The sequence below is a fragment of the Salvelinus alpinus genome, chromosome 39 (assembly GCF_045679555.1).
Source record: "Salvelinus alpinus chromosome 39, SLU_Salpinus.1, whole genome shotgun sequence".
Lineage (NCBI taxonomy): Eukaryota > Metazoa > Chordata > Actinopteri > Salmoniformes > Salmonidae > Salvelinus > Salvelinus alpinus.
The window spans coordinates 7,200,111-7,221,186 of NC_092124.1; the positions used below are offsets into that span (position 1 = coordinate 7,200,111).

General features: G+C 43.0%; 1 protein-coding gene across 1 annotated transcript in view; it reads left to right on the forward strand.

The window, feature by feature from the left end:
- LOC139566914 (uncharacterized) overlaps positions 1 to 15,415 on the forward strand; it is a 37,801-nt gene extending 22,386 nt beyond the window's left edge. Inside the window, exons 7-8 of the mRNA XM_071388283.1 lie at positions 13,765 to 13,876; positions 14,161 to 15,415. Of these exons, the coding sequence (XP_071244384.1) occupies positions 13,765 to 13,876; positions 14,161 to 15,113 (1,065 nt within the window). The 3' untranslated portion in view covers positions 15,114 to 15,415. The remainder of the gene's footprint in view (positions 1 to 13,764; positions 13,877 to 14,160) is intronic.
- The last annotated feature ends 5,661 nt before the right edge of the window (positions 15,416 to 21,076 follow it).

The window sequence follows — 21,076 nt, forward strand, 5'->3', positions numbered from 1 at the left end:
GACAATAAATTTCACATGCTGTTGTGCAAATGGAATAAACAACAGGTGGAAATTATAGGCAATTAGCAAGACACCCCCAATAAAGGAGTGGTTTTGCAGGTGGTGACCACAGACCACTTCTCAGTTCCTATGCTTCCTGGCTGATGTTTTGGTCACTTTTGAATGCTGGCGGTGCTTTCACTCTAGTGGTAGCATGAGACGGAGTCTACAACCCACACAAGTGGCTCAGGTAGTGCAGCTCATCCAGGATGGCATGTCAATGCGAGCTGTGGCAAGAAGGTTTGCTGTGTCTGTCAGCGTAGTGTCCAGACCATGGAGGCGCTACCAGGAGACAGGCCAGTACATCAGGAGACGTGGAGGAGGCCGTAGGAGGGCAACAACCCAGCAGCAGGACCGCTACCTCCGCCTTTGTGCAAGGAGGATCACTGCCAGAGCCCTGCAAAATGACCTCCAGCAGGCCACAAATGTGCATGTGGCTGCTCAAACGGTCAGAAACAGACTCCATGAGGGTGGTATGAGGGCCCGACGTCCACAGGTGGGGGTTGTGCTTACAGCCCAACACCGTGCAGGACGTTTGGCATTTGCCAGAGAACACCAAGATTGGCAAATTCGCCACTGGCGCCCTGTGCTCTTCACAGATGAAAGCAGGTTCACACTGAGCACATGAGCACATGTGACAGAGTCTGGAGACGCCGTGGAGAACGTTCTGCTGCCTGCAACATCCTCCAGCATGACCGGTTTGGCGGTGGGATAGTCATGGTGTGGGGTTGCATTTCTTTGTGTGATTTTGTTTTCAGCACATTCAACTATGTAAAGAAAAAATTATTTAATAAGAATATTTCATTCATTCAGATCTAGGATGTGTTATTTTAGTGTTCCCTTTATTTTTTTGAGCAGTGTGTATATATATATATATATATATATATATATACGTGTGTGTGTGTGTGTGTGTATATGTATGTACAGTGCATTCGGAGAGTATTCAGACCCTTTGACTTTTTCCACATTTTGTTATGTTACAGCCTTATTCTAAAATGGATTCAATTGTTTTTACACATCAATCTACACATAATACCCCATAATGTCAAAGCAAAAATAGTTTTTTAGACATTTTTGTAAATGTATTACAAATACAAAACTGAAATATCACATTTACATAAGTATTCAGATCCTTTACTCTGTACTTTGTTGAAGCACCTTGGGCAGCGATTACAGCCTCAAGTCTTCTTGGGTATGACGCTACAAGCTTGGCACACCTGTATTTGGGGAGTTTCTCCCATTCTTCTCTGCGGATCCTCTCAAGCTCTGTCAGGTTGGATGGGGAGCATTGCTGCACAGCTATTTTCAGGTCTCTCCAGAGATGTTTGATCGGGTTCAAGTCCGGGCTCTGGCTGGGCCACTCAAGGATATTCAGAGACTTGTCCCAAAGCCACTCCTGCATTGTCTTGGCTGTGTGCTTAGGGTTTCTCAACGATGAAACAGCCTATAGGGAGGATGTCAGAGACCTGGTCATGTGGTGCCAGGACAACAACCTCTCCCTCAATGTGATCAAGACAAAGGAGATGATTGTGGACTACAGGAAAAGGAGGGCCGAGCATACCCCCATTCTCATCGACAGGGCTGTAGTGGAGCTGGTTGAGAGCTTCAAGTTCCTCGGTGTCCACATCACCAACAAACTATCATGGTCCAAACACACTAAGACAGTCGTGAAGAGGGCACGACAAAGCCTATTCCCCCTCAGGAGACTGAAAAGATTTGTCATGGGTCCTCAGATCCTCAAAAGGTTCTACAGCTGCACCATCAACAGCATCCTGACTGGTTGCATCACTGCCTGGTATGGTAACTGTTTGGCCTCTGACCGCAAGGCACTACAGAGGGTAGTGCGTACAGCCCAGTACATCAGTGGGGCCAAGCTTCCTGCCATCCAGGACCTCTATACCAGGCGGTGTCAGAGGAAGGCCCTAAAAATTGTCAAAGACTCCAGCCACCCTAGTCATAGACAGTTCTCTCTGCTACCGCATGGCAAGCGGTACCGGAGCACCAAGTCTAGGTCAAAAGGCTTCTTAACAGGCTCTACCCCCAAGCCATAAGACTCGTGAACGGCCAATCAAAGGGCAGACCGACCCTTCTTTTATGTTGCTGCTACTCTCTGTTTATTATCTATGCGTAGTCACTCTAACTCTTCCTACATGTACACGAGCGTTCAAAAGTTTGGGGTCACTTAGAAATGTCCTTGTTTTTGAAAGAAAAGCAAATTTTTTGTCCATTAAAATAAAATAAAATTGATCATAAATACATTGTAGACATTGTTAATGTTGTAAATGACTATTGTAGCTGGAAACAGCTGATTTTTATGGAATATCTACATAGGCGTACAGAGGCCCATTATCAGCAACCATCACTCCTGTGTTCCAATGGCACGTTGTGTTAGCTAATCCATGTTGATCATTTTAAAAGGCTAATTTGATCAAATTTGATTTGTTGTCCTGTTGGAAGGTCAACCTTCACCCCAGTCTGAGGTCCTGTGCGCTCTAGAGCAGTTTTTCATCAAGGATCTCTCTGTACTTTGCTCCGTTCATCTTTCCCTCAATCCTGACTAGTCTCCCAGTCCCTGCCGCTGAAAAACATCCCCACAGCATGATGCTACCACCACCATGCTTCACCGTAGGGATGGTGCCAGGTTTCCTCCAGACATGATGCTTGGCGTTCAGCACAAAGAGTTCAATCTTGGTTTCCATAGACTAGAGAATCTTGTTTCTCATCGTCTGAGACCTTTATGTGCCTTTTGGCAAACTCCTAACATGCTGTCTTGTGCCTTTTACTGAGGAGTGGCTTCCGTCTGGCCACTCTACCATAAAGGCCTGATTGGTGGAGTGCTGCAGAGATGGTTGTCCTTCTGGAAGGTTCTCCCATCTCCACAGAGGAACTCTGGAGCTCTGTCAGAGTGACCATCAGGTTCTTGGTCATCTCCCTGACCAAGGCCCTTCTCCCCCGATTGCTCAGTTTGTCCGGGTGGCCAGCTCTAGGAAGAGTCTTGGTGGTTCCAAACTAATTCAATAAAAAAATTATGGAGGCCACTGTGTTTTTGGGGACCTTCAAAGCTGCAGAAAAAATGTTGATACCCTTCCCCAGATCTGTGCCTCGACACAATCCTGTCCCTGAGCTCTACGGACAATTCCTTCAACCTCATGACTTTGGTTTTTGCTCTGCCATACACTATCAACTGTGGGACCTTATATAGAAAGGTGTGTGCCTTTCAAAATCATGTCCAATCAATTGAATTTATCACAAGTGGACTCCAATCATGTTGTAGAAACATCTCAAGGATGATCCTTGGAAATAGGATGCACCTGACCTCCACTTTGAGTCTCATAGCAAAATGTCTGAAACCTGTTGTCATTATGGGGTATTGTGTGTAGATTGATGAGGATAAAAAAATATTTAATACATTTTAGAATAAAGCTGTAACGTAACAATGTGGAAAAATTGAAGGGGTCTGAATACTTTTGGAGTGCACTGTATGGATAGTACCAGTCAAAAGTTTGGACACACCTACTCATACAAGGGTTTTTCTTTATTTTTACTATTTTCTACATTGTAGAATAATAGTGATGACATCAAAACTATGAATTAACACATACAGTTGAAGTCGGAAGTTTACATACACTGTAGTCAAATACATTTAAACTCAGTTTTTCACAATTCCTGACATTTAATCCTTGTAAATATTCCCTGTCTTAGGTCAGTTAGGATCACCACTTTATTTTAATAATGTTTAATGTCAGAATAATAGTAGAGAGAATGATTCATTTCAGCTTTTATTTCTTTCATCACATTCCCAGTGGGCCAGAAGTTTACATACACTCAATTTGTATTTGGTAGCATTGCCTTTAAATTGTTTAATTTGGGTCAAACGTTTTGGGTAGCATCCCACAATAAGTTGTGCGAATTTTGGCCCATTCCTCCTGACAGAGCTGGTGTAACTAAGTCAGGTTTGTAGGCCTCCTTGCTCGCACACGCTTTTTCAGTTCTGCCCACAAATTTTCTATGGGATTGAGGTCAGGGCTTTGTGATGGCCACTCCAATACCTTGACTTTGTTGTCCTTAAGCCATTTTGCCACAACGTTGGAAGTATGCTTGGGGGTCATTGTCCATTTGGAAGACCCATTTGCGACCAAGCTTTAACTTCCTGACTGATGTCTTGAGATGTTGCTTCAATATATCCACATAATTTTACTTCCTTATGATGCCATCTATTTTGTGAAGTGCACCAGTCCCTCCTGCAGCAAAGCACACCCACAACATGATTCTGCCACCCCCGTGACTCACGTTTGGGATGGTGTTCTTCGGCTTCAAATCAAATCAAATCAAATTTTATTAGTCACATACACATGGTTAGCAGATGTTAATGCGAGTGTAGCGAAATGCTTGTGCTTCTAGTTCCGACAATGCAGTAATAACCAACAAGTAATCTAACCTAACAATTCCACAACTACTACCTTACACACACACACAAGTGTAAAGGGATAAAGAATATGTACATAAAGATATATGAATGAGTGGTGGTACAGAACGGCATGGCAGATGCAGTAGATGGTATAGAGTACGGTATATACATATGAGATGAGTACTGTAGGGTATGTAAACATAAAGTGGCATAGTTTAAAGTGGCTAGTGGTACATGTATTACATAAAGATGGCAAGATGCAGTAGATGATATAGAGTACAGTATATACATATGAGATGGGTAATGTAGGGTATGTAAACATTATATTAAGTGGCATTGTTTAAAGTGGCTAGTGGTACATTTTTACATAATTTCCATCAATTCCCATTTTTAAAGTGGCTGGAGTTGAGTCAGTATGTTGGCAGCGGCCGCTAAATGTTAGTGGTGGCTGTTTAACAGTCTGATGGCCTTGAGATAGAAGCTGTTTTTCAGTCTCTCGGTCCCTGCTTTGATGCACCTGTACTGACCTCGCCTTCTGGATGATAGCGGGGTGAACAGGCAGTGGCTTGGGTGGTTGTTGTCCTTGATGATCTTTATGGCCTTCCTGTGACATCGGGTGGTGTAGGTGTCCTGGAGGGCAGGTAGTTTGCCCCTGGTGATGCGTTCTGCAGACCTCACTACCCTCTGGAGAGCCTTACGGTTGTGGGCGGAGCAGTTGCCGTACCAGGCGGTGATACAGCCCGACAGGATGCTCTCGATTGTGCATCTGTAGAAGTTTGTGAGTGCTTTTGGTGACAAGCCGAATTTCTTCAGCCTCCTGAGGTTGAAGAGGCGCTGCTGCGCCTTCTTCACAACGCTGTCTGTGTGGGTGGACCAATTCAGTTTGTCCGTGATGTGTACACCGAGGAACTTAAAACTTTCCACCTTCTCCACTACTGACCCGTCGATGTGGATAGGGGGGTGCTCCCTCTGCTGTTTCCTGAAGTCCACAATCATCTCCTTTGTTTTGTTGACGTTGAGTGTGAGGTTATTTTCCTGACACCACACTCCGAGGGCCCTCACCTCCTCCCTGTAGGCCGTCTCGTCGTTGTTGGTAATCAAGCCTACCACTGTAGTGTCATCCGCAAACTTGATGATTGAGTTGGAGGCGTGCATGGCCACGCAGTCGTGGGTGAACAGGGAGTACAGGAGAGGGCTCAGAACGCACCCTTGTGGGGCCCCAGTGTTGAGGATCAGCGGGGTGGAGATGTTGTTACCTACCCTCACCACCTGGGGGCGGCCCGTCAGGAAGTCCAGGACCCAGTTGCACAGGGCGGGGTCGAGACCCAGGGTCTCGAGCTTGATGACGAGTTTGGAGGGTACTATGGTGTTAAATGCTGAGCTGTAATCGATGAACAGCATTCTCACATGGGTATTCCTCTTGTCCAGATGGGTTAGGGCAGTGTGCAGTGTGGTTGCGATTGCGTCGTCTGTGGACCTATTGGGTCGGTAAGCAAATTGGAGTGGGTCTAGGGTGTCCGGTAGGGTGGAGGTGATATGGTCCTTGACTAGTCTCTCAAAGCACTTCATGATGACGGAAGTGAGTGCTACGGGGCGGTAGTCGTTTAGCTCAGTTACCTTAGCTTTCTTGGGAACAGGAACAATGGTGGCCCTCTTGAAGCATGTGGGAACAGCAGACTGGGATAAGGATTGATTGAATATGTCCGTAAACACACCAGCCAGCTGGTCTGCGCATGCTCTGAGGACGCGGCTGGGAATGCCGTCTGGGCCTGCAGCCTTGCGAGGGTTAACACGTTTAAATGTTTTACTCACCTCGGCTGCAGTGAAGGAGAGCCCGCAGGTTTTGGTAGGGGGCCGTGTCAGTGGCACTGTATTGTCCTCAAAGCGGGCAAAAAAGTTGTTTAGCCTGTCTGGGAGCAAGACATCCTGGTCCGCGACGGGGCTGGTTTTCTTTTTGTAATCCGTGATTGACTGTAGACCCTGCCACATACCTCTTGTGTCTGAGCTGTTGAATTGCGACTCGATTTTGTCTCTGTACTGGGACTTAGCCTGTTTGATTGCCTTGCGGAGAGAATAGCTACACTGTTTGTATTCGGTCATGCTTCCGGTCACCTTGCCCTGGCTTTCAAGCCTCCCCCTTTTCCTCCAAACATAACGATGGTCATTATGGCCAAACAGTTCTATTTTTGTTTCATCAGACCAGAGGACATTTCTCCAAAAAGTACGATCTTTGTCCCCATGTGCAGTTGCAAACCGTAGTCTGGCTTCTTTTATGGCTGTTTTTGGAGCAGTGGCTTCTTCCTTGCTGAGCGGCCTTTCAGGTTATGTCGATTTATAGGACTCGTTTTACTGTGGATATAGATACTTTTGTAACTGTTTCCTCCAGCATCTTCACGTGGTCCTTTGCTGTTGTTCTGGGATTGATTTGCACTTTTCGCACCAAAGTATGTTCATCTCTAGGAGACAGAACGCGTCTCCTTCCTGAGCGGTATGATGGCTGCGTGATCCCATGGTGTTTATACTTGTGTACTATTGTTTGTACAGATGAACGTGGTACCTTCAGTTATTTGGAAATTGCTCCCAAGGATGAACCTGACTTGTGGAGTTCTACAATTATTTTTCTGAGGTCTTGGCTGATTTGTTTTGATTTTCTCATGATGTCAAGCAGAGGCACTGAGTTTGAAGGTAGGCCTTGAAATACATCCACAGGTACACCTCCAATTGACTCAAATTATGTCAATTAGCCTATCAGAAGCTTCTAAAGCCATGACATACATTTCTGGAATTTTCCAAGCTGTTTAAAGGCACAGTCAACTTGGTGTATGTAAACTTCTGACCCACTGGAATGGTGATACAGTGAATTAATCTGTCTGTAAACAATTGTTGGAAAAATTACTTGTGTCATTAAAAAAGTAGATGTGCTAACCGACTTGCCAAAACTATAGTTTGTTAACAAGACATTTGTGGAGTGGTGAAAAACTAGTTTTCATGACTCCAACTTAAATGTATGTCAACTTCCGACTTGAACTGTATGGAATCATGTAGTAACCAAAAAATATTTTTTATTTTAGATTGTTCAAAGTAGCCACGCTTTGCCTTGATGACAGCTTTGCACACTCTTGGGATTCTCTCAATCAGCTTCACCTAGAATGCTTTCCCAACAGTCTTGAAGGAGTTCCCACATATGCTGAGCACTTGTTGGCTGCTATTCCTTCACTCTGCGGTCCAACTCATCCCTAACCATCTCAATTCGGTTGAGGTCAAATAGCCCTTACACCGCCTGGAGGTATATTGGGTCATTGTCCTGTTCAAAAACAAATGATAATCCCACTAAGCGCAAACCAGATGGGATGGCATATTTCTGCAGAATGCTGGTTGTGTGTCTTGAATTCTAAATAAATCATTGACAGTGTTACGGATACAGGTATCCTGTGTGTGTATTTCTTTTCTCTCCTTCTCCCCTCACAGGTGGCAATCATCATTCCCCAATCAGTCACCAATCAGTCACCAATCAGTTGCTAATCAGAAGACACACCTCCTCCTGTTTCCATTACCCAATCACAACCCCTTTCCCTTGGTTTAAAAACCCATTCAGTTGTTTTCTCTTGAGCTCAACCTCTCTGTCAGGCAATCTCGCTGTAGATATCTTGTGGTTTGCAACTACATGTCACTTTGTCTGTTACCCTGTGAGTATTGTTTTGTTATGGTGTTTGACTGTTTGTTTAATGGTGGGAAAAGGGGGTACCAAGACAAGTTGCCCATGGGCATACACTACCTGTAGGTAAACTTTGTTAAATACACTAGTTAGAACTGGGTGGACCACCCACTGTATTTTTGGTTAGTTAGCTGTTGTTGAAGTAGGCTAGTCTAGCTTAGGGGTGTTCTTGGATATTTGTTTCTTTCCTTGAGTCCAGCTCACCCCCTTTTCCTGCCCCCCCCCCCCCCCTTACCGTGTGTTTACAAATAAACCCTGAGTGTTTGACGGTAATTTAGTTGTCTGTGGTTATTTCGTTCTCACTGTTACTTTTTCACTACTATAATTTGCATGAGTTATGTTACGGGTCTCGATACCATCCCCCTAGACTGCCGGGCCAAAGGGATTCGTAACGTAAGTGGGGGCTCGTCCGGGATATATCTTTACTGACACCCATGCCGCTCGTGCAGGTTGTTATAGTGGTCTAGTTCAGTGTTGAGCGTTATAGCTGATGTAACATTTGTGTTTGCTATTGGTTGGCTCTTGTGTTTTGGTAGTAGTTCAAGATGGCTACTTTTGATTTGAAATCCTTTTTGGATAACCCTTCGTGGGAGGTTTTTGACAAATGTCGTAGAGTTGATTTAATGACCTTGGCTGACCATTATTCTGTATCGATTCCGCAGAGTTTAGTTAAGGCGGAGGTTAAACAGCTGGTGTTAAATGTTGTTGGAACAGCAGATGTTTGTATTACCGCTGCCTGAGTCTACTACCCCTGTAGGGGATGTTGCTGCTCTTGTAACACCGTTGGTGTCTGAGAATGAGGGCGAGGGCGAGGCTGAAGCTCCAGCTACATTGCCCCGTTTTGATCCACTCTCCCCACTGTCAACCGGTGATGCCAGGAGGGATGTCCGTTCAATACATCTCCAAATCTAACTGTTGCTGTTCTCTTTCTGCCTCAATTTTACAAATCTCCAACTGGAGATTCTCTCGCCTAATTTGGGCTCTCTCCTCCGCCTCCAGTTGGAGATTTGTAAAATTGAGGCAGAAAGAGAACGAGAACAGCGGCAGATGGAGTTAAAAACGCGCCAGATGGAACTGGAGGCAGAGACAGCGAGGCTAGCCTTCGTTCCTGCTGTGACTGTTAGTGAGACGTCCTCACTAGCTGTAGCTTCCAACACGTTTGACATTAGTAGGCAGATTGCCTTGGTACCTTTGTTCAGAGAGTCAGAGGTTGACTCCTATTTTTGTGTTTTTGAACGTATAGCCGTAGCATTGAAATGGCCTGAAGAGGTATGGTGCCTATTACTTAATTGTAAATTAACTGGTAAAGCCCAAGAGGTTTTGTCAACGCTACCTCTTGAAGACAGTTTGAATTATGAAGTGGTCAAAGCTACTGTTCTTCGCGCCTATGAACTTGTGCCTGAGGCATACCGACAGAGATCCAGGTCTCATAGAAAGTCTTCTAGTAAGACTTATGTGGAATTTGCTAGAGACAAGGGAAATCTGTTTGATAAATGGCATGCTGCAAGCAAGGTAACTGATTTCAACTCTCTCCGGGAGTTAATCTTGTTGGAAGTTTAAAAATTGCTTACCTGAACGGATTGTAGTTCACCTAAACGAACAGAAAGTGTCCTCCCTGTCAGAGGTTTGTGTTGACGCACGAGAGCGTGTTTTCGGCTCATACTGAGAGTAGAGCCACTGAGTTGCCTACTTTTAGCCCTAGTCGGCCACCAGTATATCCAGCACGCCAGAAAAATGAGCGTCCCTGTTTCTATTGTCATAAGGTGGGACATATGATTAATGATTGCTTCCTGCTAAAACAAGGGATTCCTCTTTGTGCCAAGCCGCCAACAGGTGTTGGTCTAATTCGTACGGTTGTGAGGTCTGAAACGAAACGGGTGCCTCAGGGTAAATGTAGTTTGAAGGTCTCAGTCCCCGACCACAGTTATGAACCGTTCATTTTCGAATGGTTTGTGTCCCTAGCGAATGACGAAGCGTCTCAGCATCCGGTTAAAATCCTTAGAGATACTGGTGCGGCGCAGTCGCATCCCCACACCATCACCTCTTCATCCATTCTTCACGGTGGGAACCACACATGCAGAGAATATCCGTTCACCTACTCTGCATCTCCAAAAGACATTGCGGTTGGAACCAAAAATCCCAAATTTGGACTCATCAGACCAAAGGACAGATTTCCACCGGTCTAATGTCCATTGCGCTTGTTTCTTGACCCAAGCAAGTCTTGTCTTCTTATTGGTGTCCTTTAGTAGTGGTTTCTTTGCAGCAGTTCAACCATGGAGGCCTGATTCACGCAGTTTCCTCTGAACAGTTGATGTTGATCTGTCTGTTACTTGAACTCTGTGAAGCATTTTTTTTGGGCTGCAATTTCTGAGGCTGGTAACTCTAATGAACTTATCCTCTGCAGCAGAGGTAACTCTGCATCTTCCTTTGCTGTAGAGGTCCTCATGAGAGCTAGTTTCATCATAGCGCTTGATGGTTTTTGTGACTGCACTTGAAGAAACGTACAAAGTTCTTGACAGTTTGCGTATTGACTGACCTTCATGTCTTAAAGTAATGATGGACTGTCGTTTCTCTTTGCTTATTTGACCTGTTCTTGCCATAATATGGACTTGGTCATTTACCAAATAGGGTTATCTTCTGTATATCACCCCTACCTTGTCACCACACAACTGATTGGCTCAAATCCATTAAGAAGGAAAGAAATTCCACAAATGAACTTTTAACAAGGCACACCTGTTTATTGAAATGCTTCCAGGTGACTACCTCATGAAGCTGGTTGAGAAAATGCCAAGAGTGTGCAAAGCTGTCATCAAGGCAAAGGGTGGTTACTTTGAAGAATCTCAAATATAAAATATATTTTGATTTGTTTAACACATTTTGGTTACTACATGATTCCATATGTGTTATTTTATAGTTTTGATGTCTTTGCTATTATTCTACAATGTAGAAAATAGTAAAAATAAAGAAAAACCCTGGAATGGGGTGTATGTGTGTGTATGTGTGTATATATATATATATGATTGGAAATCATGAGGACAATTACATTTATGGAAGCCAGAATCTATCTGCAATATTAAAGCTGATCTACCCCCTCAAATTTGTTTTTATAAGTAAATAAAACAAACAGCACTTACAGTTGACCGGGGAAGCTCTAGCAGGGCAGAAATTTGACTAACTTGCTTGTTGTAAAGGTGGCATACTACGATGGTGCCATGTTGAAAGTCACTGAGCTCTTCGGTAATGCCATTCTACTGACAATGTTTGTCTATTGAGATTGCATGGCTGTGTGCTTGATTTTATACACCTGCAACGAGTGTGGTTGAAATAGCCAAATCCACTCATTTGAAGGGGTGTCCACATACTTTTGACCATGTCGTGTAGTTGAAGGCTTTTTCTTTGAGTAATAAAAGTGCATTGAAACTACTTAGGAACTGTGCAGTTTGGAGAGGTGTGGCCACTTGGAGACACCAGTTAGACCTCTCACTCAAACCCTTGTAATAGTTTTGTCTTATCTTGCACCTACTCCAAAGTTCCAATGAATATTCTTATTATGTTACTGAATGTATCCAGAGTATTTTCAGATTTCGTTATTGACAAATGCTGTGCAAAGTACAGTATATGTAAAATGCACATAAAATCAACAGTGTCATGTTTGGATTCAATCTTGTTTCAGGTGAACTGTTATGTCCTTACGTTTGGTCTTCTAAATTCCATATAATCTCCAAAGTGTTCTCTTTCAATTGCTACCATGGTAAATCATATGCTTTGTATAGTTCTTCTGTTAGAAACATTTCAATTTGGCCCAATTTCAACAAATGTAAGGGGTTATCAAGTGTGGGACCATGCCATTAAAGACTGTCAAGTAATTATTATAGCTTTATTTCAACAAGGAACACAGACTGAGACCAAGGTCTCTTTAACAGCTGGGACCTGCATATACATGTTTACACATACAGTTTAGGTACAATGATTAAAAAGCGAAACAAGACAAACGAAACAATCACAAAAAAAATACAGCAATAGATTTCATTTACACACAGGTTATTCTACTAACAGCACAAGAACTTGCATTACCCGAAACAGTTACAAGCAATACAAAAATAAAAATGCTCCAATAAATATTTCAAATGAGCAAGGGGGACAAGAGTCTCAAGTTTAAGTTTAGTCTGCAGGCTATTCCATAGGCAAGGAGCGTAACAGGAAAAGGCAGCCATAACCAACTCTGTGGAAATCGCATGGGCCTCAAGTGTAATCCATGCTTGAGACCTGGTTTTAGGAATTCTAATATTGATGAGTGACGATAAATAAGGTAGCTTATTCAAAGTGCTTTATAGACAAACACGAGAGCATGTTGTTCTCGTCTCACCCATAATCTATAACAGACATAAAAGTAGCTTGCACAATTTGTATTCTATTTGTAGAGGACAAGCATGTCCTGTTTCTATAGAAGCCTAGCTTGATTTTTAGCCGTTTACAAAGTTCGTCAATATGCATTTTAAAAGACAATTTATCATCCAACCATATCCCTAAGTATGTATATGTAGAGACCTGATTAATTCGAGAACCATCTAAGCTCGTAAGTGTATTTTCAACCAACTTTTTGAACCTATTAAAAATCATGTGTTTTCTTTGCATTTAAAACAAGTTTCAGCTGTATAGAAGACCCTTGTAATATATTAAAATCTGTCTCCAATAGTGATAATGCTTGGTCAGCCGTTGAAGCGATAGAGTACATGACAGTGTCATCAGCATATACATGAATTTGACACTTTCTTATCTCATCACCGATATTGTTTATGTAGAGAGTGAACAGTAATGGACTAAGTATAGAACCTTGTGGGACCCCTTTAACCAACTCCAATGGCTCTGACTGGATGCCGTTGACTTTAACAGCCTGACTTCTATCCTTTAGATAGTCATGAAACCAATGACAGGCATCCAGTCCCAGTCCTATTGACGACAGCTTACCCAAAAGTATCGCATCGTCTACAGTGTCAAAAGCTTTAGATAATTCTATGAACAAGGCAACACACTACTTTCTATTATCTAGGGCATTAGTAATATAATTTACAACATGTACAGTGGCCGTAATAGTACTGTGTTTAGGTCTAAAGTCAGATTGATTACTAGAAAGAGTATTGTTAACAGTTAAAAAATATTGTAGTTGCCTATTTACCAGTGACTCTAGAATTTTTGCCAAACAGGAGAGCTTAGAGATGGGCCGATAATTATCCAATTCACTACCATCACCTCCCTTGAGGAGTGGTAAAACAAAAGCTGTTTTCCAAGATTTAGGAATCTTTCCTATGACAAATGTTTGATTAAAAATATGCGTCACTACACCAGCAATAATAGATGCCGCACACTTGAGTAAATATGGATCCAGATTGTCAGCGCCTAATGATTTCTTAGAATCTATAGCAGATAGTTTACTTTGATTAGATCTTATCTGCACCAACATCTCTGCATAGTATCAAATCAGCAAACATGTTTGCATAGTACTCATAGCCTTCCTTCATTGTCCAATCAGAAGATGCTCTATAGCAGGGTGCTCATATCAAATGTCTTGATCCAACATCCTCTCACTCTGTATCTCTTACAGTCAGTAGACATGGAGGATGGGAAGCCTGATCTGCTGCTGGTAAAAGCAAAGACAATGGAAGACGGACCAGAGAGCATTGATCTGCAGAGTGGACAAAAAATGGGTGAGCAAAGTAAGGGAGAAATGCATATAGCCCATTGTCTTCCGACAGGTAGCATCGCTTCTATGCAAGGCCCATCCCTCATCAGTGCTGGAGGAATCGTCTCACTATCTGACGTAAAACAATGCATGTAGTCTCCATACAGTAATGCACCTGGCAATTGTTTTGTTTTTCTTAATTCATAAAATGAAATCAGTACAACTTATGTTTGCATACAAACGCAGACATAATAAATGAACTTGACCAGGTTATTGACTTAAAAAAAAAAAAATCTACTTTCTAACCTGTTCCTGCAGGTGGTTGGCTGGAGGATAACAGAGGAGACTGGGCGGCCATCTTGGATTCCCAGACGTGTGCAGCCAATGGCCAAGCGGAGGTCATTGGATGGGACAGTGTCCTCATCTCTGGGCTAGGGAACAACACTGTTAACCATAATCAGAAACAGACAGCCGAAAGCAGGGCGAGGTGTAGATTTGGTCTGCAGGGTCGGGGAGGTGTCCGTATGCGGCTGGAGAGAACAGACAAAGACTCGGCTAGCGATGCTCCGTCCTGCTCCTATAGTTGTGATTCAGAGAGACTGATGGCACCTCAGGTTAACCACCTAACAGGTGCTGCCTTCAGCCTGCCTTCTATAGGATCTATCAACTGGAACATGGACCCTGCGACAACACAGACACTCCCTGGCCTTCGTCCTCCTCACACTCTCCTAATGTTAAACCAGACCTCGGACAATGCCAGTGCCTCAACACTAAATGGCTACACAAGCCCGATGACTAATGCCAGTAGTAGTAATGCTATCAGTAGATACGGTGGCAAAGAGAAGCACTTCCCGTGTTCATTCTGTGGGAAAGCCTTCAGTTTCCCCAAACAGGTGGAGATCCACAAGAGGATACACACAGGAGAGAAACCATTCAGCTGCCACCTTTGCCAGGCCAGTTTTTCACACTCATCCAGTCTGAAGAGGCACCAGAGGATGCACACAGGGGAGAAACCATTCAGCTGCCACCTGTGCCGGGCCAGTTTTTCCCACTCATTCAACCTGAAGAGGCACCAAAAGGTCCACACAGGGGAGAAACCATACAGCTGTACCCAGTGTGAGAAGAGGTTCTCCCGCCAGCAGCGGCTGAAGATGCACCTGAAGGTCCACACAGGAGAGAGTGTGTTTGCCTGTGCGCAGTGCGGGAAGAGGTTCTCAGAGAGGAGCTGCCTCAGGATACACCAGCAGAAAATGCACACGGCCCATGTATAGAGTATAGTGACATCATAATCTAACTGAGCAGCAGCAGTTAGGGAGAGCTCCTCGTAAAATGTTATTCTTTTTGTTAAATGATTTTGTATTTAGTGAACAGTTTGGTTGTTTCAATGCAGTGCTGTGTTCTCCACCTCTGGAGATGTTAGTAAATGTTTTTCCTTTGAGAAGATTGTTTGATTTTGAGAGAGATTTTTGAGAGAATGATCAACCTGGCTCTAAAGACTAGCTAGTCTAAGTCATCTTGATCATCTGGCAAGAGGCAACAAGGGCAGGATTGAGGGCCTAGGGCATCAGGAAAAGAGAAGGAGGAGAAATAGAGGATAAAACAAACAGAAAAAAGGAATTGATTTGGAGGATTTCTAAAGGAAAGACGGTACAAGACATTGGAAAGTCAACCAACAAACAAAAACACAGGAGAGGTAGGATTGTTCTGGACAATGTAATTGGTGTGTACAGTGTTAATTACACTAAATAGTGCATTATTTAAAACTGTTACATGCATCAGTGGATGCTGGTGAGAGGAGCTATAGGAGGACCGACTCATTGTAATGGCTGGAATGGAATATATGGAACGGTATCAAACATATGGAAACCATGTTTGACACCATTCCTTTATTCCACTCCAGCCATTACAATGAGTTGGTCCTCCTATAGCTCCTCCCGCCAGCCTCCACTGACATGCATCAATATTCAAATTCTAAAAATAACAATGTCAACAGTAGCAGGAGCTTGGCATATTCCATTTGATCTACCAGCAGAAAAAAACTCTGAACATTATAAACAGTTTCACAAACTAAAACTGCTGAGGGAAAATCCAGAGACATTGTTGGCTGATTACACCCTAATTGGAGACTCTGTTCACAACGTTGACATCAGCTAAACGCTCGCCCACATGACGCCGTACACGCCATCTGCCCGGTACAGTTGAAACCAGAATTTATCCATGAAGAGCACACTTCTCCTGGGTGCCAGTGGCCAAGTTGGTTAAGAGGCCGAACTGCAGTCAGGTCAAGACCCTGGTGAGGATGACGAGCATGCAGATGAGCTTCCCTGAGACGTTTTCTGACAATTTGTGCAGAAATTCTTCGGTTGTGTAAACCCACAGTTTAATCAGCTGTCCAGGTGGCTGGTCTCAGACCATCCCGCAGGTGAAGAAGCCGGATGTGGAGGTCCTGGGCTCGTGTGGTTACACTTGGTCTGCGGTTGTGAGGGTAGTTGGACGTACTGCCAAATTCTTTAAAAACAACATAGGCAGGTTTTTGGTAGAGAAACGAACATTCAATTCTCTGGCAACAGCTCTGGTGGACATTCCTGCAGTCAGCATGCCAATTGCAAGCTCCCTGTAAAACTTGAGACATTGGTGGCATTGTGTTGTATGAGAGGCCTTTTATTGTCCCCAGCACAAGGTTTTTGATATGCCTTGGCAAAGGAGAAATGCTCACTAACAGGGATGTAAACACATTTTTGCACAAAATTTGAGAGAAATAAACGTTTTGTGCCTATGGAACATTTCTGGGATCTTTTATTCCAGCTCATGAGAAATGGGACCAACAATTTACATGTTGCGTTTATATTTGTTCAGTATATTCTTTAAAGAACAAGTTAACTACTGACTTTCAGCATGCATATAGGGAAAGGCACTCAACTTGTACTGCAGTGACTCAGATTACTGATGATTGGCTAAAATAAATGGATAATAAGATGATAGTTGGAGCTGTATTAGATTTCAATGTTGCATTTGATGTTATTGATCATAATTTGTTACTGAAAAACCTCACTTGTTTTGGCTTTACATCACCTGCCATCACATGGTTGGAGAGTTACTTATCCAATAGAACTCAGAGTATTCTTCAATGGTAGCTTCTCTAACATCAGATATGTACAGTGCTGTATCCCTCAGGGCAGTTGCCTTGGGCCGTTACAAAATTTTTACAAATGATTTGCCATTTGTCTAAAAGGACAATGTATGCTGAGGATTGCACACTCTACACATCGGCACCTACAGCCAGTAAGCTCACTGAGACTCTTCACAAGTAGTTAGTCAGTGTCAGAATGGGTAATTAACAATACACTGGTCATAAATACGTCTACAACAAAAAGCATTGTATTTGGTTCAAAGCATTCTCTTAGACCTAAACCTCAACTGAAGTTGTGCATAAAGAGTGTGACCATTGGACGAGTTGAAGAAGCTGAACTACTAGGAGTAACATTGGATGGTCAGTTATCATGGTCAAGTCATATTTGGGCTCCCGAGTGGCGCAGCGGTGTAAGGTGCTGCATCTCAGTGCTCGAGGCGTCACTACAGACACCCTGGTTTGAATCCAGGCTGTATCACAACCGGCCATGATTGAGAGTCCCATAAGGCGGTGCACAATTGGCCCAGCGTCGTCCGGGTTTGGCCGGTGTAGACTGTCATTGTAAATAAGAATTTGTTCTTAACTGACTTGCCTAGTTAAATAAGGGTTAAAAAATATATATACACTATCATTCAAATGTTTGGGGTCACTTAGAAATGTCCTTGTTTTTGAAAGAAAAGCGCATTTTTTGAAGACCAGCATCCCGGAGTCCCCTCTTCACTGTTGACGTTGAGACTGGTGTTTTGCGGGTACTATTTAATGAAGCTGCCAGTTGAGGACTTGTAAGGCGTCTGTTTCTCAAATTAGACACACTAATGTACTTGTCTTCTTGCTCAGTTGTGCACAGGGGCCTCCCACTCCTCTTTCTATTCTAGTTAGAGCCAGTTTGCGCTGTTCTGTGAAGGGAGTAGTACACAGCGTTGTACGAGATCTTCAGTTTCTTGGGAATTTCTGACATGGAATAGCCTTCATTTCTCAGAACAAGAATAGACTGACGAGTTTCAGAAGAAAGTTCTTTGTTTCTGGCCATTTTGAGCCTGTAATCGAACCCACAAATGCTGATGCTCCAGATACTCAACTAGTCTAAAGAAGGCCAGTTTTATTGCTTCTTTAAATCAGAACAACCGTTTTCAGCTGTGCTAACATAATTGCAAAAGGGTTTTCTAATGATCAATTAGCCTTTTAAAATTATCAACTTGGATTAGCTAACACAACGTGCCATTGGAACACAGGAGTGATGGTTGCTGATAATGGACATCTGTACACCTATGTAGATATTCCATAAAAAATCTTGCATTTCCAGCTACAATAGTCATTTTCAACATTAACAATACCTACACTGTAATTCTGATCAATTTGATGTTATTTTAAATGGACAAAAAATGTGCTTTTATTTAAAAAACAAGGACATTTCTAAGTGACCCCAAACTTTTGAACGGTAGTGTATATATATTGACAAAGTTGTTGTGAAGATGGGGAGAGGTATGTATGTATGTATGTTATAAAAACAAGTTCTGCGTTATTGACACAAAGATCAACTGTACTATTTGTTCAGGCTTTGATCTTGTCCCATCTTGATTACTGTCAGGTAATATGGTCAGGTGCAGTAAAGAAAGACCTAGCAAAGCTGCAGCTGGCTCAAAACAAAGCAGCACGCCTTGCCCTTAACTTCACACACAGAACTAACATCAACAGCATGCATGATAGTCTGTCATGGTTGAGGGTTGAGAAGAAATTGACTACTTCTCTTCTAGTCCTTTAAATAAACATTTATGTGTTGGAAATGCCTAAACACTTGTATAATCTATTTGCATACACTTCAAACAGACATACATACCCCACCAGACACACCACTATGGGTTTCTTCACAGTACCCAAACGAAAAACAGATTTAATGCGTTGCTCAGTTATGTATAGAGCCATGTCATCGTGGAATGCATTAAAAAACATATTGTATCACAGCGCCTCTCCTCTTTCTAAAAATCTAATTTAACTGTGCTGTATATAAGACTATGGATATTTCAATAGTATTTTTGTTGTCTCTTGGTGTCTTTCCTATATATACAGTGCCTTCAGAAAGTATTCAGACCCCTTGACTTTTTCCACATTTTGTTACGTTACAGCCTTATTCTAAAATGCATTAAAAAAACAAAAAAACATCCTCAGCAATCTACACGCAATACCCCATAATGACAAAGTGAGAACATATTTTTGCAAATGTATAAAAAAAAAGTAATAGGATGCAGATCCTTTGCTATGAGCCTCGAAATTGAGCTCAGGTGCATCCTGTTTCCTTTGATCATCCTTGAGATGTTTCTACAACTTGATTGAAGGCCACCTTTGGTAAATTCAATTGATTGGACCTGATTAGAAAAGGCAAGCCACGAGGTTGGAGGAATTGTCTGTAGAGCTCCGAGACAGGAAGGGTCCCAAAATATTTCTGTAGCATTGAAGATCCCCAAGGACACGGTGGCCTTCATCATTCTTAAATGGAAGAAGTTTAGAACCACCATGACTTTTCCTAGAGCTGGCCGCCCGGCCAAACTGAGCAATCGTGCGAAAAAAGCCTTGGTCAGGGATGTGACCAAGAACCCGATGGTCATTCTGATAGAGCTCTAGAGTTCCTTTGTATTGATGGGAGAACCTTCCAGAAGGACAACCATCTCTGCAGCACTCCACCAGTCAGGCCTTTATGGTAGAGTGGCCAGACAGAAGCCACTCCTCAGTAAAAAGCACATGACAGCCCGCTTGGAGGAAACCTGGCACCATCCCTACGGTGAAGCATTGTGGTGGCAGCATCATGCTGTGGAGAAATTTTTCAGCAGCAGAGACTGAGAGACTAGTTAGGATCGAGGTGAAGATAAACAGAGCAAAGTACAGAGAGATCCTTGATGAAAACCTGCTCCAGAGCACTCAGGACCTCAAACTGGGGCGAAGGTTCACCTTCCAACAGGACAACGGCGCTAAGCACACAGCCAAGTCAACGCTTTGGGACAAGTCTCTGAATGTCCTTGAGTGGCCTAGCCAGAGCCCGGACTTGAACCCGATCTAACATCTCTGGAGACCTGAAAGTAGCTGTGCAGCAACGCTCCCCATCCAACCTGACAGAGCTTGAGAGGATCTCCACCAGAGAAGAATTGGAGAAACTTCCCAAATACAGGTGTGCCAAGCTTGTAGCGTCATACCCAAGAAGACTCAATACTGTAATCGCTGCCAAAGGTGCTTCAACAAAGAACTGAGTAAAGGGTCTGACTATTTCCATTTAGTTATTTTAATAAATTAGCAAAAAATTCTAACAACCTATTTTTGCTTTGTCATTATGGGGTATTGTGTGTAGATTGATGAGGGGGGGAAACAATTGAATCAATTTCAGAATAAGGCTGTAATGTAACAAAATGTGGGAAAGGTCAAGGGGTCGGAATACTTTCAGAAGGCACTCTAATTCTTACGTTTTCATTTTTGGTTTTTGTTGAATGTAATAACTTATGTAGTTCTTGTCTATTACAGTTCTCTACTTTGTCATGTATTTGTATGTTTTATGTGGACCCCAGGAAGAGTAGCTGATGCATGTGCAGTAGCTAATCGGGATCCTAATAAACTAAACATGTAATGTTTTACTAGTTAGTTTGTTTGTAGTTAATTCTGTTGTATTTGGATGTAGTAGGAAACTAGATGAGGTGAACTGAGGAAAGAATGAGTATGATAAGGCATACTCTGTATGCTGTAAATGACGTCAAGAGCTCAGGCTCTGCGCTTCACAGCGCTGGATGGGTTTTGAATGACAGCTGTTCTAAACTTGAGCACCACACGCGACAAGAAGTTGCCCCCATCCCTCCCGCTAATTGGGCAACTTTTGCTGATTTTTTGTTTGAGGGAAATGCTGTGAATTAAGAGGTCTCAATGTATTCTGAAAGATGAGACGTTGAGGATTATAATAAATACTGCTTTGATGTCATACTAGCAAGTCAAAAGCCTGTGAGTCCAGACATGCTCTTCACATTTCCATGTCATCAAATTCATGTCATAAACACTGTGAACATTTATGATCACTATGTTTGATGTACATTTACTAGATGACATGGCATCATACCCTGGGTTGTTCTG